The 26,620-nt window shown below is 37.2% G+C and overlaps 4 protein-coding genes across 4 annotated transcripts; 2 read left to right on the top strand and 2 right to left on the bottom strand.

Moving 5' to 3' along the window:
• The first annotated feature begins 121 nt into the window (after nucleotides 1–121).
• LOC6043202 (protein arginine N-methyltransferase 6) lies at nucleotides 122–5,243 on the top strand. The gene is given in 4 exon segments (XM_038257280.1): nucleotides 122–265; nucleotides 4,151–4,694; nucleotides 4,697–5,033; nucleotides 5,098–5,243. Coding segments are annotated over 4 exon segments (1,062 nt in total). The 5' UTR covers nucleotides 122–208; the 3' UTR covers nucleotides 5,222–5,243.
• Nucleotides 5,069–8,855, bottom strand: LOC119767791 (gamma-tubulin complex component 4 homolog). The gene is made up of 3 exons (XM_038257279.1): nucleotides 8,724–8,855; nucleotides 5,432–6,487; nucleotides 5,069–5,375 (listed from the first exon to the last, which is right to left on the bottom strand). Exons 1-3 carry the CDS (start codon nucleotides 8,771–8,773, stop codon nucleotides 5,234–5,236), a joined length of 1,248 nt encoding a protein of 415 aa, XP_038113207.1. The 5' UTR covers nucleotides 8,774–8,855; the 3' UTR covers nucleotides 5,069–5,233.
• Nucleotides 8,856–18,046: 9,191 nt separating this feature from the next.
• LOC119766303 lies at nucleotides 18,047–22,834 on the top strand. The gene is given in 7 exon segments (XM_038250765.1): nucleotides 18,047–18,058; nucleotides 18,119–18,199; nucleotides 18,274–18,828; nucleotides 20,694–20,888; nucleotides 21,898–22,285; nucleotides 22,288–22,624; nucleotides 22,689–22,834. Coding segments are annotated over 7 exon segments (1,692 nt in total). The 3' UTR covers nucleotides 22,813–22,834.
• On the bottom strand, nucleotides 22,660–26,442 carry LOC119767790 (gamma-tubulin complex component 4 homolog). Its single transcript, XM_038257278.1, has 3 exons — nucleotides 26,313–26,442; nucleotides 23,023–24,078; nucleotides 22,660–22,966 (listed from the first exon to the last, which is right to left on the bottom strand). The coding sequence occupies exons 1-3, from the start codon at nucleotides 26,360–26,362 to the stop codon at nucleotides 22,825–22,827; spliced, it is 1,248 nt and encodes a 415-aa protein (XP_038113206.1). The 5' UTR covers nucleotides 26,363–26,442; the 3' UTR covers nucleotides 22,660–22,824.
• Between the last annotated feature and the right edge of the window lie 178 nt (nucleotides 26,443–26,620).

Here is a 26,620-nt window from a genome sequence, read left to right as displayed (position 1 = left end):
ACGGGAACGCGTCATTTAATTATGGTTTAGTTATAGCGGGGACACACTTTTAAGATTTAGGGGTGCCATCTGACGGAAGAATCGAGCGCGTGCTATAAAACTGTTTGGAACCTGGAATCAAAACAAAAGTGATAACAACAAAACAACGTGCTTTCTGTTGCGGCTTTGAAATTTGAAGGCGCTGTAATTTTTGCAATTTTGCGCAAAAATGGACATTGAGAACGCAATCAACGGGACGTACTTCGACAGCTATGAAGATTTGGAGGTAATTAGGATTAAATTTAACTTTGGCTTGTTGATTGAACACACTTTGAAGTTTCAAGTTGCAACGACTTGATAAGGCGAAGGTGTCTTGCTCGAAATATTCGGCAGCACTTCTCAAATGCGGACGTCAACATCAAACCCCTCATTACATCTCTACTCCTTTTGATTTTGATCTGATCCAGGAGCATTTAAATCAAAAAAAAAAATGCCCAAATACGTCAAAGATCCGATACGTAGCACATACACATCAGTCGATTTCGGAAGAAACTTCTTGACTCGAGTTCAGAGTTCAGTAAGGTTCTTGGGGTCAAATCTCTCGCCCGAATAGAGCCGCTTTGAAGGCAACGCGTTGTACTCCAACATTCGTTGTATGCCAGCTCGAGAGGTTGAAAACGGATCCGGCGTTGCACGATCTGGTTGTCGAGCTGTTTCCGCTCATAATGGCCTTCAGCGCGTTCGGCGTTGGACGATTGCGTTTTGGTGGTTTTCCGTTTCAATCTTGACGGGGGCTTCTGGCTTCTGATGCTCTTCAGGTCGGCTGAAGCAATTCCAAGTCCTTTCTGCACAAGCCGCTGCACGACATTCAGTTTTCGGCGGACCGGGAGGACACCGAAGTCCACAACGAGATGGTTTTTTGCGGAAAGCACTCATTTTTCAGAGTCTTCTACAACGCAAGTATTGTTTAGCGAACAAAAGATGCAAAGCAGAAAAACACGTCTGGTGTGTGCAAGACGTAACTTGCAACTGCGAAGCTGAATCTGCGTTTTGCAAAATAGTTAGTTAGATGATTATTTAACATTATTTTGCTCAATTAAAAAAAAGAAAAACAATTGGCCAATGTGGATTTGACGTACGCCATCAGCCAGGGTTGTTACGGACGGCGCGGATGGCGCGGATTTGCTGGCTTATTTTGCTCAGGCGCGGATTTCGCGTGGATGGCAATTTTGAAAATGTTTGTTTGTATTTTCTTAGCACGAAACGTCTAAAAATGAAGATAAAGATAATGTAGAAATTATTTTTTATATGTTTCTTGTCATTTCTTAACATCTCCGGCTCTGAATACCGTTAGTGGGGGTGACTATGGGTCAAAAAACGATACACCTCTCGTAATTTCTTAATAACAAAAACAATTTGAATAACATCGAAAATCTTTTATCGTAAAATTGTTCTTAGATATTTTACTAACATTTTCCCAAAATATGGTGTAATTTGATGGACTCTACCTTAAATGGCAATCGTTTGAAAATTGACCTCACCCCTTTGAGGGGGTGACATTGGGTCAAATGAAACTAAAATGATGCTCAAATACAAAGATATAGTAAAAACAAGTCATCCAATAGTGTTTCTTGTTCGAGGGAATCGTATTGACAAGACAAGAGATTTTCAAGCATTTGGGTACTTTTTGATCAATTCCAACAAAAAAAAAATTAAAAGTTGATTTTTCGAGAGGTCATTTTTGGCCAAAAACGTACCTCAACTTTAGACAGCTGCTAAAATGACAGGATTTGTTCTAGGAACGAGATTTTTTCAGAAAAGTCATCTTAAGATGTCCCTTGCACAACCCTCTTAACAGAATTTGGTTTCATTGAGAAGTATCTGAGAAATGGTAAAATCCGTAAAAAATACTTTGACCCAATCTCACTCCCCAGACCCAATGTCACCCCCACTGACGGTATTTAATTTCTTTTGAGTTTTGAGTAATGATTTTTAACCTTATTTATTTTCAATTTTATACTGGATTAATTCAATTTTTAATTTTGTAAATCAAATATTACAAACTTTTCCCTAAGATATAGACATTTCGACGGTAACATTTCAAAAGGCATCATGTACATTTTGACACTTTCTGGGTTATTGTATATTCTAAAAGTACTTCTAATAAGCTACCTCTCCACCAAAAATGAGCAAAAGTTACTTCAGTAAAGTCTGTTTAATCATGATTTTAAATAAAGTAACATAAACAAAATCTCTGTCATCAGCAGTCCCTGTTTATATAGCCCTGTCAACCTGTCAAACAAAAGGCTACATAAACCTCGTGACGAAAAAAAAGCAACAAGAAAAAAGCGCCATGTACATTCGGCGAAGAAAAACGAATCATAACAAAGCGCCTCCCTCAGTGACAGCAGGGTGATATCGACGTTGGTGATTTCAAAAGAAGTTATGTTTGTTTTTCTCAAATAAAATTACGGAACTAATGTTTTATTGAATATGGATGATCAAGTAACAACAAAAGCAATGTTTTTCATCGTTTGTTATCATTAGAACATCTTATTTTGCTTTTATATAAAAATAGTAATTGAAAATGAATGCTCAACATTCAAATGCGTTTTTCTCAAAACGCATGGTTTGTACATGATGCTTTTTGAAATGTTGGCATCGATTTGAATGTGTAACAAAAACTATTATTGGGGCTTGTACTGGTGGGCGCCAAATATGAGCTTGATTGAACGTAACAGAAGCTGGCCTCCATTTTAGAATTTTGGAATGGAATTTAATCGGTAGAAATATATTTTTTTTTCTAAATTTAAACATTCTTGGCGAAAATAAAAAGATCAGAACATTTCAAACTCAAAGCTTCAGAAATTCAAAAATTCGAAAAAACATGTTTCGATAGTTTTTATAATAACAAAAAAAATCAAATACATGTTAATTTTTTTCGAAATTTCTAAAATCGTAATTAAAAAAATCTGAAATTTCAAAATTCAAAATTTTAGCAATCTGAAATTCAAAATACAAAAAATTGGGTAATCGAAAATTTGAAGATTTAAAAACAATCAAAATTTAAAAATCAAAATTTTAAAACTAAAAAATATCAAATTCAAAACAATAAGAAAAAAAATTCTCAAGTCTAAAATGATTTTAGTATCCTTAAGCTTATAAATTCTTAAATCCTAAATTCTTTAATTCTTAAATTGTTAAATTATTATATTCTTAAATTCTAAAATTCTGAAATTCTAAAATTCTAAAATTCTTAAAATTCTAAATTTCTAAAATTCTTAAAATTCTTAAATTATTAAATTCTTAAATTATTAAATTCTTAAATTCGTAAATTCTTAAATGTTTTTATTTTAAAATTCTTAGTTCTTAAATTCTTGAATTCCACAATTTTTGAAGTCCTATTTTATGTAAGACATTTTGAAATTATGAGAAGACATTATTTTTAATATCAGAAATTAAATTTCTTTCGGAGTGAAATTTTAGCGAGGATTTTTGATTACAAACTGTATAAAAAATCTTAGATTTTGAATATTTAGACTTCCAAAATTTAAAATTTTTATCATATTATAATTTTAGATTTTGATTTAATTTTAGGTTATGTTTTTGAGGTTAAATTTTTAGGTTTTTAAATATTGTATTTTATATTTTGAAGATTTTTTTTCATGACCCTTGCCTTGACCGTCTCTTGAGGATTTTTTTAAATGGATTTTTTTCTTTCTTTCTTTTGGAGCCTTTAACCATAACACGAGTTTTTTTTATCAAATTCTTTCTGAATTAGTTTTTCTTCAATAAAAAATAAAATTTCTTAAATGTTGGTCGCGATATTTTTTTATATGGCGTGGGTTTTGCTCGGTTTCGGATTTTAGGTCGGCGCGGATTTTTTTTCGACTCTCCCGTAACCATGCTGGAAGGTAGAAGTGAGCGAGTGGTACAATGTACAATGTCCCATCCAAGACGGTCCCGGAGCACTAAAACTTCTTAGCATGGTAGCTCCCAACGATTAATTGCCTGAATAAACTGTATTGTTGTTTAAACATTCATGCTCAATCTCAACCCACATCAGCGAATCATCTTTGCGGTTTACTTTCCGCAGTTGGCCTGGCCGCTTTAATGTTTGTGATGTTTCAATGCAATTGGTAGCAACTAACGCCACTTTCCATCTTTCCAGATCCACCGCATCATGCTGACGGACAAGCCGCGCCAGGACGCGTACCAGCAGGCCATCCTCGGCCACCGCGATCTGTTCGAGGGCAAAACCGTGCTGGACGTGGGCGCCGGAACGGGCATTCTGTCGGTGTTTTGCGCCCAAGCCGGCGCGAAACGGGTCTACGCCGTTGAAGCGTCCAACCTGGCTCGACTTGCGCGAGAGGTCGTCAAAGAGAACGGGTTTGAGGGGGTCGTTGAGGTGGTTGAGAGTAAGGTGGAGGATTTTCAGCTGCCGGAAGGTGAGGGGAAGGTGGACATTATCGTTTCGGAGTGGATGGGATTCTTTCTGCTGCACGAGGGCATGCTGGATTCGGTGATTTACGCGCGGGACAAGTTTTTGAAGCCGAGCGGGTTGATGTTTCCGGATACGGCCACGATTTATGTGGCTCCGTGCAGCGTGCCGGGCAGGTTCGACGAGTTTGAGAGCTTGTCGGGGGTGAGTTTGCGGTGCTTTGGGCGGGAGTTGCGCAAGCAAAAGTCGGACAAGCCGGAAATATTGAACGTGGAGGGGATCAGCTGCTTCACGAGGGTCACATCATGGCGTGGTTGGATCTGAAGGAGGTCAGCACGGACGATTTGAACGAGTTCGACATGAAGGAGGTGCTGATCATCCAGAGGGCGGGCAAGTTCCAGGGCGTTTGCATTTGGTTCGACTGCAGCTTTCCCAGCGGGAACGCGAGCGAACCGACGAAGGAGGTGATCCTGAGCACGAATCCCAACAGTCCGGCGACGCACTGGAAGCAGAGCGTGATTTTGCTGCCGGAGGATGCGTGCGAGACGGTGGACAAGCTGGACCCGATTGCGTTCAGTTTGAGCTTGGCGCGGAATGCGGAACACCGACGAAGGTAAGGCTGCTTTCGAAGCTTGAAGAAATGAAGAGTTAAGTTTGTAACAATGTTTATTTTGCAGATACAACCTGCAGCTGACGCTGCTGGACGCGGAAAAGGAAGAGCACAGCTTACCTTGCGAGTGCGTAATGACCAAGTGCATCCTTATGAAGGCCCACCTGCAGTCGATGGAGGTTGATCAATAAAGAGCGAGTGTTTTAAGACGAAGCAGTTTGCGAGTTGTTACTAAACCAGTGGTTAAAGTCCAGCCGTAGGAGCAACTGGGAGAGTGGGGCACTGCTTGGGCCGGCCTTGAGGCCGATCAACAGCTTCAGCAGGGAGTCCACGTGGTTCTTGAAGCTGCGACAAAATTTGAGTCAGTCTTTGAGATTTTAAAAAAAGAAAGAAATACTCACGCTTGATCGTATCCGTTAAACTCTTGCCGCTCGATCTTCGTCATCGGATCTTTGCAACTGGTGCAGAACGAGCAAAACTTGTCCACCAGGACCAGCACCTTATCGAGGATTGTTAGCACCGGGTTCTCGTTGACGTGGATGACTCCGGTCGTGTTGGTCATGTCGCTTGCGCTGTTGTTCGACATCAGGAAGCACAAGCTGAGCACGTTCGCTTGGAAGACCGTGTGCGCCCGTTGGATCCGTTCAAAGTCCTTCGTTTCGCCGATCGCGGCCATCAGGATGCTGAACTGGCTCTCCAGGACGTCCGCCTGCAGGTAGTACTGCAGGTTGTCGATCAGGAACATCAGCTTGTTGCGGAACTGGAGCAGTTCGGAGTTTTTCTTGATTTTACTCTCTCGCTGGAAGGTCCAAACCTGGTGGATGTCGTACTGGATCTTCCGGATGCGCAGCAGAAACCGGAACATCTCGTTGTACTTGTCGAGGGTTTTGGGCGAAAAAAGCAGGTGGAGTGGCCACTTTACCTTGTACTTGAGCGTGATGTAGCTGAGAATGCTCTTGGTTTCGTAACAGGCGCTTTCCACTTCGTCCTTCGGGGGAAGCGCGAACGAGAACTGCTCGATATCTTCCGTGATGTTGACGCTGTTTGCGGCCAGCTGGAAGGCCCGGTTCAGGTCACGCGACGAAGCATCGGTAATGCCTTTGGAGAACAGCGTTCGCATCGACTTTGTCTGCTTGAGCAGTTCAGAGTAGAGTTCTCCCCGTCCCAACAGATAGTAATCCTTGATCAGCTTCAACTGCTTCACCAAATCCGCCTCCTTAATGGCGATCTCGGACATCTGCTCCGTAACCCGGACCTTAATCTCGTCCACGATGTGCTCAAACTTGGCAATGTTCAAATTCTCATCCATCTGAAGCTGATGGAATTTCTTGAAGAACTCGTACTCCTGCTCGCCCCACAAGCTCTCCTTAACCGTCGCAAACCGCTTCTCGCCAGCGACCTTTTGCTTTCGCTGCTGCCCATTTGATATTGACTGGCTCCTCACCAAGGGCATACGCCTTTAAATTAATTTGTAGCATGAATGGATTACGAGTAGATATCTTTCGATAATTTTATCGTCTATTATTGGAAGTGTCCATTGTTCTAACTCTACTTTCATGTATGTCCAATTTTTTTTTTTTTTTTTCCAATTTTTTTTTTATTTTCTTCAAATTTGAAATACATCATAGGTTTCTTTTGTATAAATCTCCGATTAGTTACATTTTCTAATTCAACTTACTAATTTTATTTCTTCGGTGCCTTTTACTTTGAATCATAATTTCAGATTTCCTTTATTTAGTGCTAAACTTAGATTAACGTAACTGCTCAAGTCATCCAAGTTTTACTCACACCTACACTTATTTTCTTTCACCTTCCCCCTCCCGATCCCCTATATCTTCCGGTGGTGTTCATTTTGTATGCAATACTAGTTCGGCCACTACCCTTTTTTCCACAAGAAACCGGACTTGGACTGACTTGAGGCCGCGTCCCCCACCTTGCTCCGTAAAACGAAAACGAAAACGAAAACGAAATCGCACTCCTGGCTTTTTTGCCTTCCTCACCTTACTGAGGAAAGGCTATAAAATCACTCGAAAAATGAACTTATTGATTTGACTTCGTAGACCCACCTTCACGTATACATATCGACTCAGAATCACGTTCTGAGCAAATGTCTGTGTGGATGTGTGTAGGTGGGTGGGCCAAAAAATTGTCACTCGATTATCTCCGGACTGGATTAACGGATTTTGACCGTAGTAGTCTCATTCGATCCGTCTTGGGGTCCCATAGGTCTCTATTTAAAATCAGCAAGTTTAGTTAAGTACTTCAAAAGTTATGTTAAAAAAAACGATTTTGGCCTATGTCCGGAAGATAGAAAAAAGGGTGGTTTTTGCAAAAAAACCCTATCACCTAATACATTTTCAGAAAAGTATTAAAAATACCTTTCAAATGAGCCTAAAACATCAAGGATCTGACAACCCTATCAAAAGTTATTAGCACTTAAGTGTTATTTATACACTTTCTGGAAGCCGGATCTCAGATATTTCAATAAAAATGATGTCCGGGTTCATCATGCGACCTGTCGTTAGATAGATAATCAAAAAACCTTTCAAATGAGCCTAAAACATTGAGGATCTGACGACCCTATCAAAAGTTATTAGCACTTAAGTGTTATTTATACACTTTCTGGAAGCCGGATCTCAGATATTTCAATAAAAATGATGTCCGGGTTCATCATGCGACCTGTCGTTAGATAGATAATCAAAAAACCTTTCAAATGAGCCTAAAACATTGAGGATCTGACGACCCTATCAAAAGTTATTAGCACTTAAGTGTTATTTATACACTTTTTGGAAGCCGGATCTCAGATATTTCAATAAAAATGATGTCCGGGTCCATCATGCAGCCCATCGTTAGATAGATAATCAAAAGACCTTTCAAATGAGCCTAAAACATCGAGGATCTGACAACCCTATCAAAAGTTATTAGCACTTAAGTGTTATTTATACACTTTTTGGAAGCCGGATCTCAGATATTTCAATAAAAATGATGTCCGGGTCCATCATGCAGCCCATCGTTAGATAGATAATCAAAAGACCTTTCAAATGAGCCTAAAACATCGAGGATCTGACAACCCTATCAAAAGTTATTAGCACTTAAGTGTTATTTATACACTTTTTGGAAGCCGGATCTCAGATATTTCAATAAAAATGATGTCCGGGTCCATCATGCAGCCCATCGTTAGATAGATAATCAAAAGACCTTTCAAATGAGCCTAAAACATCGAGGATCTGACAACCCTATCAAAAGTTATTAGCACTTAAGTGTTATTTATACACTTTTTGGAAGCCGGATCTCAGATATTTCATTAAAAATAATGTCCGGGTTAATCATGCGACCTGTCGTTAGATAGATAATCAAAAAACCTTTCAAATGAGCCTAAAAAATCAATGATCTGACAACCCTATCAAAAGTTATTAGCACTTAAGTGTTATTTATACAACTTTTGGAGGCCGGATCTCAGATATTATGATAGAAATATTGTCTTCAACACGAACAATCGTTGGATAGGTTTTTTATCAGTCCTTGCCGATTAGTCAGAAATATTGAAGGTCTGTGAACCCTATCAAAAGACTTTATGAATGCGGCCATTTTGAAGATTCTTACGGAAAATTTCTGGGGAATGATTGTTAGCATTTTTTCTGCTGGTACTTTTACACATAACATGATTTTTTTTTATTTTACTTTTTGACTTACCAGTCTTCCTTTTCCTTATGTTGTACGTTCAGTTTCTCCACGGTATCCATTTTTATTCTTTTGCTCGTTCTTTTCACTTCTTTTCTAAATTTGGCTAACCACAAATGACGCCGACAATTGATTGGAAGACGATGTCGTTCAGAAAAGGCCTTTTTGTTATATACTATTCATTAATTACGAAACAGTTCAAATTCTCATGGTACGTTCGTTTGAAGAGCCGGTTTGAGGTTTTGCAGCGCGACTGTGTTTCAAATGTAGGTGGCGCCAAAATGAGGTTACTTGCCAAAATCGCATTGGCGTTCATGAGCAAAACGACATGCGACACCTAGTGTTGAGTAGTAGAACAGAGCGAAGAATGTCGATTGAAATTTTTGCCCGTTGAGGTTATGTATGCGAATTCTGTTTTGTTAAATTCCAGCGTTCAAAATAACTTTTGAGCAGAAATTCGAGCTGATCCTTTGTTAACTTTTGATGCTCTATCATTTTACACAATATTTTTTTTTTCAAAATTATTTTTCTTCAAAATCTTTTTTATTGCGTTAATTTATAGAGGGCAAAAAGTTTACACTCGTACTACTTCAATTTTTTCTCAAAAGTTGTTCTAAGAGCTGTAAATTCAATTTTAAGTTTGCATTCCTATATAACCGAACAGCGAAAATTTGAATCGTCATTCTTCGATGCTTTGCGCCATCTGCCGGAATTATGGAGCTTTTAATCGCGAATTCCTTTCTGCTGGATTGAAGAACAAAATCGCTTATTGGCGTTCATGAGCAAAACGACATGCGATTAAAAGCTCCATAATTCCGGCAGATGGCGCAAAGCATCGAAGAATGACGATTCAAATTTTCGCTGTTCGGTTATATAGGAATGCAAACTTAAAATTGAATTTACAGCTCTTAGAACAACTTTTGAGAAAAAATTGAAGTAGTACGAGTGTAAACTTTTTGCCCTCTATAAATTAACGCAATTCGCGATTAAAAGCTCCATAATTCCGGCAGATGGCGCAAAGCATCGAAGAATGACGATTCAAATTTTCGCTGTTCGGTTATATAGGAATGCAAACTTAAAATTGAATTTACAGCTCTTAGAACAACTTTTGAGAAAAAATTGAAGTAGTACGAGTGTAAACTTTTTGCCCTCTATAAATTAACGCAATAAAAAAGATTTTGAAGAAAAATAATTTTGAAAAAAAAATATTGTGTAAAATGATAGAGCATCAAAAGTTAACAAAGGATCAGCTCGAATTTCTGCTCAAAAGTTATTTTGAACGCTGGAATTTAACAAAACAGAATTCGCATACATAACCTCAACGGGTAAAAATTTCAATCGACATTCTTCGCTCTGTTCTACTACTCAACACTAGGTGTCGCATGTCGTTTTGCTCATGAACGCCAATAAAAAAGATTTTGAAGAAAAATAATTTTGAAAAAAAAAATATTGTGTAAAATGATAGAGCATCAAAAGTTAACAAAGGATCAGCTCGAATTTCTGCTCAAAAGTTATTTTGAACGCTGGAATTTAACAAAACAGAATTCGCATACATAACCTCAACGGGCAAAAATTTCAATCGACATTCTTCGCTCTGTTCTACTACTCAACACTAGGTGTCGCATATCGTTTTGCTCATGAACGCCAATTGAGGTTTTGCAGCAAAGTTAAAAGACACATGTCGCAACCTATGAACAAAAAGCGTAAACCTATGATTTTTTGAAAAAATGTGTTTTTTCCTTCATTATCAACATTTTTATAAAACTTATGCCGGATTCGGATGAGAAAAATTATTTCCAACAAATTAATGTACAACTTTCCAATATTTGTTTAATTTTTCTATGAGAAAACTGTAAATTTAGAAAAAGATAGTAATTTGGACTATTTGGCAAGAAAGTCGGTCAAAAATCAATAAAAATTGTTGAATATACGTAAACACATCTGTTATCAACTATATAACTGTTTATTTCATTGATATTTATGAGGAAACTAATTTTTTCGTGTTCCAAAACAAGTTTTTTAAAGAAAAAGTTCACAAATTTTTGCGCGCCCAAAAATTGATGTTCATTACTTTAAAGCAAATAATTTTTCTCGTCTTTTGCGACTAGTTTCATTATGATTGATGCAGGGAATCATGAGAAATAATCGCATTTGCTCTTCAATCCAGCAGAAAGGAATACGATTTTTGGCAAGTAACCTCATTTTGGCGCCACCTACATTTGAAACACAGTCGCGCTGCAAAACCTCAATTGCTACCATGCAATTTTATGGAAGTATGGTAGATTTTACCATATTTGCGTTTACTTTTACCGAAATGCCACAGTTAATTTAATAAGCAGCATTTTTAGCAAATGTTGAGAACCCGAACATGGTAATTTTAAGAACATTTTCCCTATATATCAAACAAATCAACATTTATATAGTTGATAACATATTTGATGGACAGCCTTTCTTGCCAAATAGTCCAAATTTTTATCTTTTTATAAAATTACAGTTGTCTCATAGAAAAATCTAACTAATAATAAAAAATATTGCTACACGCAGAAAAATGTTTTGTAGAATCAGCCTGTACGAGGTTTGAATCAACAAAATTTTTGTTGAATATAATCAACGCCGATTTTGCGTAGAAACAAACCTTGATTTTCTCAATTTCAAAAAAGTGTTTTGATGTTTTGAAAAAGCTGCGGAAGGAATGGGGTCAAGAAACAGCTTTAAAAACAGCAGAACAAAGGAGAGGGAACGAACGATTCAACAAAAATCAAGATTTGCTTTATTTTTCTGCGTGTGCAAAAAACTCGAAACCGTCAGCTTTTTTTGCGTTCAATAATAAAAGAACGCTCCCTTAAAGGCCTTTAAATCAACCATGCGAATGAGGTTTTGCAGCGCGACTGTGTTTCAAATGTAGGTGGCGCCAAAATGAGGTTACTTGCCAAAAATCGCATTCCTTTCTGCTGGATTGAAGAACAAAATCGCTTATTTCTCATGATTCCCTGCATCAATCTTAATGAAACTAGTCGCAAAAGACGAGAAAAATTGTTTGCTTTAAAGTAATGAACATCAATTTTGGGCGCGCAAAAATTTGTGAACTTTTTCTTTAAAAAACTTGTTTTGGAACACGAAAAAATTAGTTTCCTCATAAATATCAATGAAATAAACAGTTATATAGTTGATAACAGATGTGTTTTTTTTTATTTTTTTTTTTTTGTTGGAAATAATTTTTTTTATCCGAATCCGGCATAAGTTTTATAAAAATTTAGATAATTAAGGGATCGTGCATAAACCACGTGGCCTTTTTTTCGGGAACTTTTGACCCCCCCCCCCCTACCCCCCCATGGTTTTTCGTGGTTTCTCGCCAACCCCCTCCTATGGCCACGTGGCTTATTTCTCCAAAGTGAAAAATCAAAGAAAAAAATGTTAAATATTCAATTCACAATAATTTTTTTCCACACATTCAACACTTAATGACTCTTTTGAGTATTTTTGATAAAAAAAAAAGTTGGGAATCAAAAGCATTTCTTGTTTGAAAAATAATTTCCAACTCTTCAATAATTTAAAATATTTTTACACTTTTGAAATTTATTTTACTCAATTCGTCATCAGCTTTAAATTTCAGATTCCTTTCACTATTTCAATCTATTTGAGAATGAAAAGGTTACTTCATACCTGAAAAATTAAAATTTTTAATAAATAATTAATGATTATCGTGGCATGCATTTGACCCAAATTTTTATAATATTTTTTGAATCAAGAAGATTGTTATTTATTTCTGACTATGTTTATAAAAAAAAGGTAACATTAAACTTTAAACAACAACAAAGCCAATAAAGCCATTATGAAAAAGTGTTAAATTTCAACGATTACATAAGCGTATAGTTACGTTTCACACAGTTTTTATTTGTAGTTAATATTTTTAAATCTTAAACTAAATTCATTCACACGCAGAAAAATATTTTGTAGAATCAGCCTGTACGAGGTTTGATTCAACAAATTTTTTGTTGAATATAATCAACGCCGATTTTGCGTTGAAACAAACCTTGATTTTCTCAGTTCCACAAAAATCTTTTGTTGTTTTGAAAAAGTTGCTTTGACGTTAAGCGTTGATTCAACAAAAATCTTGATTTTCGAATCAACAAAACGTTTTGTTGATTCAAATAAGCCTTATTTTTCTGCGTGCAGTCATTTCGAATATTGTTTGCCAAATGTTTGATTCGCTTAAACTTTTGTGTGAATATAGGTTCCATACCATAGATAAGGATTGATCTTCAGTTTTCGGAAAACTTAAATTTCTAAAAAATCCAAAGATTTTTAGTTTTTAATAAAAAAATTAAAAACTTCTTAACGCTAAAAAAAATAATTAAAAATCTTCAAATCGCAAATAAGACTGGTAAATATGTTAATCAACGCTTTTTACCCTCAGCTCAGTATATTAATGAATTTACAAAAATATTGTTTTTTTCTGAAGTTTTACGTCCTTTTCCGTTTTCTGCTGTAAAAATGTTAAAAGCCTTCATTTGATAAGAAATTCATTAATAAACGTTATATAATGTTTTTAAATAGCATGTAAAAGACTTTACTTGTTATTTAAATAACGAAACAAATTGAATCGAATTTTTTATTGGTTGAATTAAATTAACAAGAATTTGATTGAGTTATTACAAATAAGTTTAAAGAAATTTTTTTCAGAAACATTCGTATAAAAATTAGATAAAATAAAAAAGGTCATCAAACTACATTTTACATTACAAAAAGTTTAAACATTTAAATACTGACACTTCGATAAATCGACATTGATTCAAAAAATTAAATATCGAAATTTACAAAATTTTAAAGGATACTTGGTAAAATATCTTTCAACGAATTCCTAGATATTTTTAAATTCTTCTAAAGAATCATGTAAAAAATATATGTAAAGATTGTATAATAAAGGTAATCATATGAATAAAATTTAAAATTTTGTTGCCTGTTTTTGTTGTTATCATCATTTTCATTGCCAGCTAAAGTTTCAAAAAAAATATAATAAGTAATTTAAAAAAAAATAAACATTTAAATAATAGGTACTGTTAAGCTTTCGGTTATTTTTCAAAAACTGATTATTTATGTTTTTACGCTAAATAAAAACTATGGTTCCATTTTTGAAGTGAAGTTTTTAGGAATTTAATATTCAAAATAAAAGTTTTTTTTTTAAATAAAACTGTGAATGATTTTTTAAAGAAATTTGTCCAATGGTTTGTATTGACTTTTATAAAAAGTTTTTGATTTGAAATGATTCTTCAGGCAACAAGCACATATTTTTTGAGGTTCTGGAAAAGTCGGGATTTGAGGAGTCACTCTGGTTCATTTACTCAACAGTATAAAATTTTATTATTATTTTACAGAAAATAAAAAGATTCTACAAACATAGCTTTTTCTGTAAATCCTACAAAACATGAAAATTATAAATAAGCAGTGATTTGATTTTAAACTGAAGGCCAGAATTATAAAATTATAATGCAATGAAATGCATTAAAAATATAAATGCTAAAATATAAATACTTTTAGACTCTTCAAGCTACATGAGTTTATAAATCGTGCTTTTAAATATTTCCATACAATCAAACCACACTGAAAAAAATCAGTTCTCGAAATCAAATGCGAGAACCACGAAGGAATATACTCACGTTCATAGTGCAAATGCACCATACTCATGAATAAATTCCTTCGTGGTTCTGACATTCGTGAACTTTATTCACGATTACGAGGATTGATTTTTTTTTCTGTGCAAATAAACGATTAAAAAGCATTAAATTAAAAAAGTTAGCAGTTTTTAAAAATAATTTATTTGTATTTTTCTATTATTATTTTTTTGCTTTTGAATCGTAGTCTGGATGAATTTGCAAAATGATAAATTTGGCAAATGATTTATCTTTTTTAAATTGTAATAATAACTATTTAAAAGATCATGAAATTCTCTAAAATGTTACATTTTTGATCTTGCTTTTGGTTGCTGAAATATTTATTTAAAAAAAAAGAAATATGAGTTTTTCTTCTTTTAACGGTATTATAAAAAAATATATATTGATCTTGAATGACATTATATTGAAATTTGATTCACGAATAGATATCGGCGTTTGAAAACTGAGTGTTGTTTGGTTGACACTTCTAAACTTCAATTTAGTTTATTGTGTCCTTTGAGTGATTTTATTTCAGGTATGAAAAGACCAATCTTCAGTGTTCCTTGAATAAAGTTAAAGAAAATTTTCTCAGCATAAAGAAAAACATATTTCCGGTTGAGAGCTATTTCTTAATTTAAAAATTGATAAAGAAACAAAAAGATTGTTTGCTTGAAAATCGATAAGTTCGATACGATTCTTCCATCACTGATACAGTGAAATTGAAATATACGTGGTAATTATAAATAAAATAATAATATGCGTTTAATCTGAAACATGAACTGTATGCATGTATTTAAATTTAATTAGCTCAATTTTATGATGTTTTTAAAAGTATTTTTTAAAGGCCACGTGGTCTGCCGTCGCCCCCCCCCCTCCCCCCATGGCTTTGTGGCCTTTTTGGTCAGATTTTCAACCCCCTAAGGAGGCCACGTGGTTTATGCACGACCCCTAAGGAAAAAACACATTTTTTCAAAAAATCATAGGTTTACGCTATTTGTTCATAGGTGGCGACATGTGTCTTTTAGCTTTGCTGCAATTCCTCTTAACCGTCAGCTTTTTCTTGCGTTCAATAATAAAAGAACGCTCCCTTAAAGGCCTTAAAATCAACCATGTGAAACTAGCGGAGAATAGCGAAAATTGATTTCCGGTTGCCATTTATAGATTTTCAAATCATAGCATGCCTTGAAGTTTGAACACATTTTCAAAACTCAAAACGATCACGTGGGCCTACATTTCACAATTCGTAAGTTTAAAAAAAATCTTTAAAAATATTTAAAAAAATAAAATAATAAAATAACAAAACATACAGGATCATGGATATGCATCAAGACAAGGAGATGGTCAATCCGTCTGACCTTCCGTCTGTGAGAAATAACGGTGCGGGAGAATCGAGCGGAATTCCGGGCTCGTCGGCCGTCAACAACGTCGATGTACGGCCAGCCTTCTTTTTCGGTAAGTTTGTATTAAAAATAGCAATAGTGATTAATATTACAATTTAATAGAAAAAAATTAAATGAAAAAAAGCAAATGTATCATAAATGAACACTGCACTGCACGGTTTTTTCCATTTATTTTTTTGCAAAATATTTTGAGATATTTTTATAGTTTTAGTAAAAACAAATATATATATTCGCCAAGGTGATCAATATATCACGTAGTGCATATTTTTTGAGGATTATTTGAACAACATTAACACAGTCGTACTCGGTCTGATCCGTCCTAGCGATTGTCCCTGGGCCATTGTGTCATTATCAATTTTGACGATTTCCGTGGTTTTGGTCAGAAGATCCATCTTGTTTGTATACCTGCTGAAATTAAGAAAAGATTTATTACTTATGTTGGGCCATTTTATTGAAACAATTAACTTAGTTGGTGGCGCAGAAAATACGTCAATCTCCTTCGACAAAAGAAAATGAAAGAACTTGGAAACTTGACAAAATGGCGGCAATCACATTCGCCATAAATCGGTTCAGCAAATGACGTCATTTTCGTCAAATTTTGCTCTGTCAGAATATTCTAGCAAATTTCTTACAGTATTCTGATAAGCCTGCTAGAATCATTCTAGCAGGATTCTAGCAGAACAAGTTCTGCTAGAAATATCCGTGACTGGGAATGAATGACTTTTATTAAAAAGAATTATTAATCTTTAAAATTAGCCTACAATGTTCCAAATAAGTTTTCAAGCAAATTTCGCTGCGATTATATAAAATTTTATGGTGAACAATAACTGGTTTATTTGCGGACAAAATAAGTTATTTCCCATCATTAACAAAATTACCCGCTGTGGTTGAAATTGTCAAAATTATGGCGGCTGCAATTGGGTACTAAAGCCCTATGTCGATTTTCATGTTCAACGGTAAAAAACACGATTAAAAACCATTTCTAATCCCTTTTCTTCATTTTAATGCAAAAATTTTGTTTGACAAGACAACATTTTTTCGATGGATCAACTATGGTCCCTTTGGAACGAGCTGTCAAGTAGGAGCTTTTCTGTCAAGAAGGACCACGAGGTTAATTTTTCAAAATTGATTTAAAAATCCATTTTAAACTCTTTTTGGTCGTACAAAGGGTCATTGTACTCAGAAAAGTAAGCTTTTTCGCTGTAAACAATAATATCAGCAATCTAAGCTTAATTTTAGGACCCAATTATGCTTTTTTAAAAAAGCATAAAAAAATTATAAAAAAAAGAAAATCACTATTAATGTTTCAGTTAGTGCTAGAAATGAATGAATATGAATATGTAAACCTGCATAATATATTGAACCAAAAAATATTATAAGTTAGCAAAATAAATATTAAATCCAGAAGGCGAAAACTGGTGCAGGGCGAAAACTGGGTACACTACCCTATTGAAGGTTTTGCTGCGCGGCCAAAGGGCAATTCACATTTGAAAATTCACCAATTCTGGAGCAACATTTGAAAAGGGCGCATAAGCATTTTGACAGCTATAACTATTTTGCAAATTCCGAGCCAACAGTTGACTATTTAACAAAACCCGCTATGTTAAAGGGTAGCTGAGAGAGCCAACTATTGATTTACATTTCGGGTTTTGTGAAAAAGTCACCTGTTGGATCGGAATTTGCAAAATTGCTCCATCTGTCAAAATGCATATCCGCCCTTTTCTCATGTTGCACCAGAATTAGAAGCCACTCAGTCAAATCAATCCGATTTCTGAAACGGAATTTAATTAGAATGGTATACAAATTCCGTTTCAAACGCAACAATCGGTTCGAACACGGGACCGGTTGTTGCGTGTTGCGTTTGAAACGGAATTTGTAAACGATTTAAATTAGAGAGGATGTTCGATCGAAGCTAGCTGATTCCACAGGCCTTCACAGAAACCCAATTCGAAATCGTTGTCGTAGATGGTCATGTGATGCCCAGCTTGCGACAATACAACAATTTTTTTTTACAGGTCGATTAAATCGCGAAGATCCACCAGGATGGACCGGCTATAAACGGCCTACACCACCACAGTCCTTGTCCTTTCTACCGGCTTCCCTCTCTAATCATGCGAATCATATTAAAGTTGTTGAAAAAAAATTAATTAAAGTTAAGATTTTAACTAAACAAAAACAAAAAAAAGGAAGCGATAACCCTAAAAGTGAATTCCCCAAATTAAGAAAGGCCCCGCCAGGTTGGACTGGTTATAAAAGAAAAGATCCAACTTCCGCAGCTACGGTCATGTTCTCTTTGGTATGAATATACTTTGATTATCAATCTACATTAAAAATAATATTATTTAATAAAATACAGGACGACGGCAAACAAAAAAAACTGCTAAACGAGCCAGAAGTCGTGCCGGAAGAGCTGCTCTACGCCTCGCAAAAGGAAGAGGTAATTATTTCGGTTAATAGAAAAATATTCATAATTATCTTCATTGACAATAATATACATTAATTTTAAAAAAGGACAAAAGTGAAGAGGGGCCGGAGATTATCAAGCTTCCGGATCAGCCACAAGCCACGCCCTGCACTATACCACTAGCCACGCCCCACGCCTCGAGATTATTGCCGGATGTCAACCAGGACGACAGCTCGTGCCGCGCCAAGTCCGATACCGGCGAAACGCGAGAGATTATCAAGCTTCCGGATCAGCCACAAGCCACGCCTCGCACTATACCACTAGCCACGCCTCACGCCTCGAGATTATTGCCGGATGTCAACCAGGACGACAGCTCGTGCCGCGCCAAGTCCGATACCGGCGAAACGCGAGAGATTATCAAGCTTCCGGATCAGCCACAAGCCACGCCTCGCACTATACCACTAGCCACGCCTCACGCCTCGAGATTATTGCCGGATGTCAACCAGGACGACAGCTCGTGCCGCGCCAAGTCCGATACCGGCGAAACGCGAGAGATTATCAAGCTTCCGCCTCACGCCTCGAGATTGTTGTCACAGGTCACTCCGGTCGTCAGCCAAGAGGACAGAGGTGACGTGAACGGGAAGATGGTGGATAGAGAACTGGTATTTTTTTTTTGTTTCTTTTAAGATCAATTCTATACAATTATCCGAAACTCACACTTTTTTCAAAATTTCAACATCCCCGAAAAGTCACATCCATTTCCCATGAACGATCAAATCCCCAGAACCCGGTAATCAGCATTTTTACCATTATAAAAATAAATTGACGTATGGATTTTGATCAATATTGACAAGGTGGCAAGTGAAAAAAATGGTAAAGGTAATGTGTGATTTATTGAAAAAAAAAAACGTTATTTAATCCACCTTTAGGTGGTTGGTGCCTTCCTCACATTCATAAAGTCAATACATTCAGTAAAAAGGGCAACATTCCCCCTTAACATGTTTAACAAATCAACTTTATTCCTCATTTCTTTTGATAGGGTTCACAGACCTTCAATATTTCAGAAAAATCGACAAGGACTGATAAAAAACATATCAAACGATAGTTCACATGGAAGATTCAGACAATATTTATACCACAATATCTGAGATCCGGCTTCCAAAAAGTGTATAAATAACACTTAAGGGCTAATAACTTTTGATAAGGTTGTCAGATCCACGATGTTTTAGGCAGATTTGAAAGGTGTTTCAAATATCTAACTAACGATGGGTCGCATGATGAACCCGGACATCATTTTTATTGAAATATCTGAGATCCGGCTTCCAAAAAGTGTATAAATAACACTTAAGTGTTAATAACTTTTGATAGGGTTGTCAGATCCTCGATGTTTTAGGCTCATTTGAAAGGTTTTTTTAATACTTTTCTGAAAATGTATTACGTGATAGGTTTTTTTGCAAAAACCACCCTTTTTACTATCTTCCGGACATAGGCCAAAATCGTTTTTTTTAACATAACTTTTGAAGTACTTAACTAAACTTGCTGATTTTAAATAGAGACCTATGGGACCCCAAGACGGATCGAATGAGACTACTACGGTCAAAATCCGTTAATCCAGTCCGGAGATAATCGAGTGACAATTTTTTGGCCCACCCACCTACACACATCCACACAGACATTTGCTCAGAACGTGATTCTGAGTCGATATGTATACGTGAAGGTGGGTCTACGAAGTCAAATCAATAAGTTCATTTTTCGAGTGATTTTATAGCCTTTCCTCAGTAAGGTGAGGAAGGCAAAACCAAATCGCAATTTTCTCAAAGTCATATTGTACCTGTAATTTTAAATCAAACTTTTTTGCTATCTCCTCTAAAGAGCGAGAGCTAGACAAAATACTTCAACCATTGAGATAGGCAACGGTACATGGAACAGAAAATCAGAATAATTTTAAATTAAAAAAATATGTTTGGTAATTTTAAAAATAAAAATAGAAATTTATATTGTCGTAAATCTTTTGGTAATTTTTCAAAATCTGATGATTTATTTTTTTACTAAAAACAATGCTTTAATTTTGAAAAAAGGTTGAAGGTTTTAAGAAATAATTAATAAAATTTATGTTTTTATTTACTCAAACTTTTTGATTTTTAATTGTTAAATAGTATAAATTGACATTTTATAAAGATTTTAAGAAATGAAATCATTCATCAGAAAAGAAATTTCTTTTTTTTTGAGGTTTTGGAAAAGCAGGGAAAAAGTCGGGAATAATAAAATGGGATTTGAGTGGTCACCTTGATATTTTCCATACAAAGATCTATTAATAACGAAAAGTAAGTGTCCGAGTTATTAACGATTGCCTAAATATTTACAAAATAAACTGTTTAGCTATTATCTAAGAAAATATAATATATGAAAAAAAAGAAAATCGGTACAATTAAATTAGGGAAAATGGAATTTTCGGGGATGTAATCTTTCCAGAATAAGTCGATTCGAGAATCCGAATGATCGGGGAATTATTATGAATTATTTTCAGAGCCGGCAGATAAAAGCGGTTGACGAAATGGTGAAACGTTTCGCAGAAGTATCCCGCCTGGAGTTCCCGGGCGTGGACGAGAAGGATGAAGCGTTGGCCTCGAGCGGAGGTTTGAAGCGGCAAAAGATCGAACCAGTTGCCCAGGGTCCACAAAATCCGCACCCTCCGATAACCCTTACCCGAACACCACTCAAAGTTCCAAATTTCGAGTTTCCTTTCCTTATCAGATCTTCTCGGAATTTGGAACCTGCATTTATTATAATAAGAAGAGGAAAACGGCAGAATATGCCACATACGAGTTGAGTATGGAAGGGAGAGACTCTTCTTATTAGAACGCAGATATTATAAAGATCCACGTATTTTACCGGTGAGGAGGGTGCGGATGTACAATCTGAATGAGAAGCGCTACGTACTGTTTCATATGATTCCAGTTGGTCATATGAACGATCTGATGAAACAGTACGTAGCCAATTGCCTAACTAATCTCATCCCGTTTAATGGCAAAATGAACACCGGACCCTGGGCAGCAATGGAACGTGAAGATTTGAAGGCTGCCAAACTTTATCAAAAAACAATCATTCATGTAGGAGAGTTGAGGGTGCCCCCTAAAAAGGGTGAATTAGAATGTTACAAGGTATTAGATAATAAGGTTACCATTTTAAATAAGATCTATAGAGCTAGAGAATGCCACGACAAACTAGGAAAAATACACCTAGTTTGTCGTGGCTTCGAAAATGCTGACCCCAAATCTTATGATTTAGATTATTATAACATTTCTTTAAGTGATGTTTGGGTTTGGGGGGGGTCAGATATTGTTAAAAATAATCTCAGTAATATTTGTACAGTAAATGGAGAGCCTTTTAGCTATAAGGAATTTGTTAAAAAAAATAAACACTGAAAAATAAATAAAAACTTTCATTTCGAACGTAGAATTTTTTAAATTTTTGTCACTTAACGGTGGTCCTTGACGATTTCGAACCGATTTAGCCCCGACCCAGTCACGGCTTTCTCGCAGAAGAGGAAGAAGCAAAGAAGAGCACCGCCAGGATGTCACCGGCGTATTTGGGCTGACGGAGCCGGCCCCACGCCTTGGGGGGATAAGATTAATATCATTTTTATTAAAAAAGAAACCTTCATTTCTAATCTAAAAAGGTGCAGGTGGTTATGTTACACATGACCAGTGTGACAAAAAACTTTGCCGTGTTTGTCCGCCGTTGAAGCGTCCAACCTGGCTCGACTTGCGCGAGAGGTCGTCAAAGAGAACGGGTTTGAGGGGGTCGTTGAGGTGGTTGAGAGTAAGGTGGAGGATTTTCAGCTGCCGGAAGGTGAGGGGAAGGTGGACATTATCGTTTCGGAGTGGATGGGATTCTTTCTGCTGCACGAGGGCATGCTGGATTCGGTGATTTACGCGCGGGACAAGTTTTTGAAGCCGAGCGGGTTGATGTTTCCGGATACGGCCACGATTTATGTGGCTCCGTGCAGCGTGCCGGGCAGGTTCGACGAGTTTGAGAGCTTGTCGGGGGTGAGTTTGCGGTGCTTTGGGCGGGAGTTGCGCAAGCAAAAGTCGGACAAGCCGGAAATATTGAACGTGGAGGGGATCAGCTGCTTCACGAGGGTCACATCATGGCGTGGTTGGATCTGAAGGAGGTCAGCACGGACGATTTGAACGAGTTCGACATGAAGGAGGTGCTGATCATCCAGAGGGCGGGCAAGTTCCAGGGCGTTTGCATTTGGTTCGACTGCAGCTTTCCCAGCGGGAACGCGAGCGAACCGACGAAGGAGGTGATCCTGAGCACGAATCCCAACAGTCCGGCGACGCACTGGAAGCAGAGCGTGATTTTGCTGCCGGAGGATGCGTGCGAGACGGTGGACAAGCTGGACCCGATTGCGTTCAGTTTGAGCTTGGCGCGGAATGCGGAACACCGACGAAGGTAAGGCTGCTTTCGAAGCTTGAAGAAATGAAGAGTTAAGTTTGTAACAATGTTTATTTTGCAGATACAACCTGCAGCTGACGCTGCTGGACGCGGAAAAGGAAGAGCACAGCTTACCTTGCGAGTGCGTAATGACCAAGTGCATCCTTATGAAGGCCCACCTGCAGTCGATGGAGGTTGATCAATAAAGAGCGAGTGTTTTAAGACGAAGCAGTTTGCGAGTTGTTACTAAACCAGTGGTTAAAGTCCAGCCGTAGGAGCAACTGGGAGAGTGGGGCACTGCTTGGGCCGGCCTTGAGGCCGATCAACAGCTTCAGCAGGGAGTCCACGTGGTTCTTGAAGCTGCGACAAAATTTGAGTCAGTCTTTGAGATTTTAAAAAAAGAAAGAAATACTCACGCTTGATCGTATCCGTTAAACTCTTGCCGCTCGATCTTCGTCATCGGATCTTTGCAACTGGTGCAGAACGAGCAAAACTTGTCCACCAGGACCAGCACCTTATCGAGGATTGTTAGCACCGGGTTCTCGTTGACGTGGATGACTCCGGTCGTGTTGGTCATGTCGCTTGCGCTGTTGTTCGACATCAGGAAGCACAAGCTGAGCACGTTCGCTTGGAAGACCGTGTGCGCCCGTTGGATCCGTTCAAAGTCCTTCGTTTCGCCGATCGCGGCCATCAGGATGCTGAACTGGCTCTCCAGGACGTCCGCCTGCAGGTAGTACTGCAGGTTGTCGATCAGGAACATCAGCTTGTTGCGGAACTGGAGCAGTTCGGAGTTTTTCTTGATTTTACTCTCTCGCTGGAAGGTCCAAACCTGGTGGATGTCGTACTGGATCTTCCGGATGCGCAGCAGAAACCGGAACATCTCGTTGTACTTGTCGAGGGTTTTGGGCGAAAAAAGCAGGTGGAGTGGCCACTTTACCTTGTACTTGAGCGTGATGTAGCTGAGAATGCTCTTGGTTTCGTAACAGGCGCTTTCCACTTCGTCCTTCGGGGGAAGCGCGAACGAGAACTGCTCGATATCTTCCGTGATGTTGACGCTGTTTGCGGCCAGCTGGAAGGCCCGGTTCAGGTCACGCGACGAAGCATCGGTAATGCCTTTGGAGAACAGCGTTCGCATCGACTTTGTCTGCTTGAGCAGTTCAGAGTAGAGTTCTCCCCGTCCCAACAGATAGTAATCCTTGATCAGCTTCAACTGCTTCACCAAATCCGCCTCCTTAATGGCGATCTCGGACATCTGCTCCGTAACCCGGACCTTAATCTCGTCCACGATGTGCTCAAACTTGGCAATGTTCAAATTCTCATCCATCTGAAGCTGATGGAATTTCTTGAAGAACTCGTACTCCTGCTCGCCCCACAAGCTCTCCTTAACCGTCGCAAACCGCTTCTCGCCAGCGACCTTTTGCTTTCGCTGCTGCCCATTTGATATTGACTGGCTCCTCACCAAGGGCATACGCCTTTAAATTAATTTGTAGCATGAATGGATTACGAGTAGATATCTTTCGATAATTTTATCGTCTATTATTGGAAGTGTCCATTGTTCTAACTCTACTTTCATGTATGTCCAATTTTTTTTTTTTTTTTTCCAATTTTTTTTTTATTTTCTTCAAATTTGAAATACATCATAGGTTTCTTTTGTATAAATCTCCGATTAGTTACATTTTCTAATTCAACTTACTAATTTTATTTCTTCGGTGCCTTTTTACTTTGAATCATAATTTCAGATTTCCTTTATTTAGTGCTAAACTTAGATTAACGTAACTGCTCAAGTCATCCAAGTTTTACTCACACCTACACTTATTTTCTTTCACCTTCCCCCTCCCGATCCCCTATATCTTCCGGTGGTGTTCATTTTGTATGCAATACTAGTTCGGCCACTACCCTTTTTTCCACAAGAAACCGGACTTGGACTGACTTGAGGCCGCGTCCCCCACCTTGCTCCGTAAAACGAAAACGAAAACGAAAACGAAATCGCACTCCTGGCTTTTTTGCCTTCCTCACCTTACTGAGGAAAGGCTATAAAATCACTCGAAAAATGAACTTATTGATTTGACTTCGTAGACCCACCTTCACGTATACATATCGACTCAGAATCACGTTCTGAGCAAATGTCTGTGTGGATGTGTGTAGGTGGGTGGGCCAAAAAATTGTCACTCGATTATCTCCGGACTGGATTAACGGATTTTGACCGTAGTAGTCTCATTCGATCCGTCTTGGGGTCCCATAGGTCTCTATTTAAAATCAGCAAGTTTAGTTAAGTACTTCAAAAGTTATGTTAAAAAAAACGATTTTGGCCTATGTCCGGAAGATAGAAAAAAGGGTGGTTTTTGCAAAAAAACCCTATCACCTAATACATTTTCAGAAAAGTATTAAAAATACCTTTCAAATGAGCCTAAAACATCAAGGATCTGACAACCCTATCAAAAGTTATTAGCACTTAAGTGTTATTTATACACTTTCTGGAAGCCGGATCTCAGATATTTCAATAAAAATGATGTCCGGGTTCATCATGCGACCTGTCGTTAGATAGATAATCAAAAAACCTTTCAAATGAGCCTAAAACATTGAGGATCTGACGACCCTATCAAAAGTTATTAGCACTTAAGTGTTATTTATACACTTTCTGGAAGCCGGATCTCAGATATTTCAATAAAAATGATGTCCGGGTTCATCATGCGACCTGTCGTTAGATAGATAATCAAAAAACCTTTCAAATGAGCCTAAAACATTGAGGATCTGACGACCCTATCAAAAGTTATTAGCACTTAAGTGTTATTTATACACTTTTTGGAAGCCGGATCTCAGATATTTCAATAAAAATGATGTCCGGGTCCATCATGCAGCCCATCGTTAGATAGATAATCAAAAGACCTTTCAAATGAGCCTAAAACATCGAGGATCTGACAACCCTATCAAAAGTTATTAGCACTTAAGTGTTATTTATACACTTTTGGAAGCCGGATCTCAGATATTTCAATAAAAATGATGTCCGGGTCCATCATGCAGCCCATCGTTAGATAGATAATCAAAAGACCTTTCAAATGAGCCTAAAACATCGAGGATCTGACAACCCTATCAAAAGTTATTAGCACTTAAGTGTTATTTATACACTTTTGGAAGCCGGATCTCAGATATTTCAATAAAAATGATGTCCGGGTCCATCATGCAGCCCATCGTTAGATAGATAATCAAAAGACCTTTCAAATGAGCCTAAAACATCGAGGATCTGACAACCCTATCAAAAGTTATTAGCACTTAAGTGTTATTTATACACTTTTTGGAAGCCGGATCTCAGATATTTCATTAAAAATAATGTCCGGGTTAATCATGCGACCTGTCGTTAGATAGATAATCAAAAAACCTTTCAAATGAGCCTAAAAAATCAATGATCTGACAACCCTATCAAAAGTTATTAGCACTTAAGTGTTATTTATACAACTTTTGGAGGCCGGATCTCAGATATTATGATAGAAATATTGTCTTCAACACGAACAATCGTTGGATAGGTTTTTTATCAGTCCTTGCCGATTAGTCAGAAATATTGAAGGTCTGTGAACCCTATCAAAAGACTTTATGAATGCGGCCATTTTGAAGATTCTTACGGAAAATTTCTGGGGAATGATTGTTAGCATTTTTCTGCTGGTACTTTTACACATAACATGATTTTTTTTTATTTTACTTTTTGACTTACCAGTCTTCCTTTTCCTTATGTTGTACGTTCAGTTTCTCCACGGTATCCATTTTTATTCTTTTGCTCGTTCTTTTCACTTCTTTTCTAAATTTGGCTAACCACAAATGACGCCGACAATTGATTGGAAGACGATGTCGTTCAGAAAAGGCCTTTTTGTTATATACTATTCATTAATTACGAAACAGTTCAAATTCTCATGGTACGTTCGTTTGAAGAGCCGGTTTGAGGTTTTGCAGCGCGACTGTGTTTCAAATGTAGGTGGCGCCAAAATGAGGTTACTTGCCAAAAATCGCATTGGCGTTCATGAG

Source organism: Culex quinquefasciatus, chromosome 2, assembly GCF_015732765.1.
Source record: "Culex quinquefasciatus strain JHB chromosome 2, VPISU_Cqui_1.0_pri_paternal, whole genome shotgun sequence".
In the NCBI taxonomy this organism is placed as follows: Eukaryota; Metazoa; Arthropoda; class Insecta; order Diptera; family Culicidae; genus Culex; species Culex quinquefasciatus.
This window is presented reverse-complemented; position numbering and strand designations above follow the sequence as displayed.

What these genes read in the sequence shown, in the direction of transcription:
- LOC119767791 (XM_038257279.1), bottom strand. Translation starts at nt 8,773, where the DNA reads ATGGATACCGTGGAGAAACTGAACGTACAACATAAGGAAAAGGAAGAC. An exon ending in CATAAGGAAAAGGAAGACTG is followed by an intron (nt 6,488 to 8,723) that starts GTAAGTCAAAAA and finishes ATTAATTTAAAG; the next exon opens with GCGTATGCCCTTGGTGAGGA. An exon ending in TTTAACGGATACGATCAAGC is followed by an intron (nt 5,376 to 5,431) that starts GTGAGTATTTCT and finishes ATTTTGTCGCAG; the next exon opens with CTTCAAGAACCACGTGGACT.
- LOC119767790 (XM_038257278.1), bottom strand. Translation starts at nt 26,362, where the DNA reads ATGGATACCGTGGAGAAACTGAACGTACAACATAAGGAAAAGGAAGAC. An exon ending in CATAAGGAAAAGGAAGACTG is followed by an intron (nt 24,079 to 26,312) that starts GTAAGTCAAAAA and finishes ATTAATTTAAAG; the next exon opens with GCGTATGCCCTTGGTGAGGA. An exon ending in TTTAACGGATACGATCAAGC is followed by an intron (nt 22,967 to 23,022) that starts GTGAGTATTTCT and finishes ATTTTGTCGCAG; the next exon opens with CTTCAAGAACCACGTGGACT.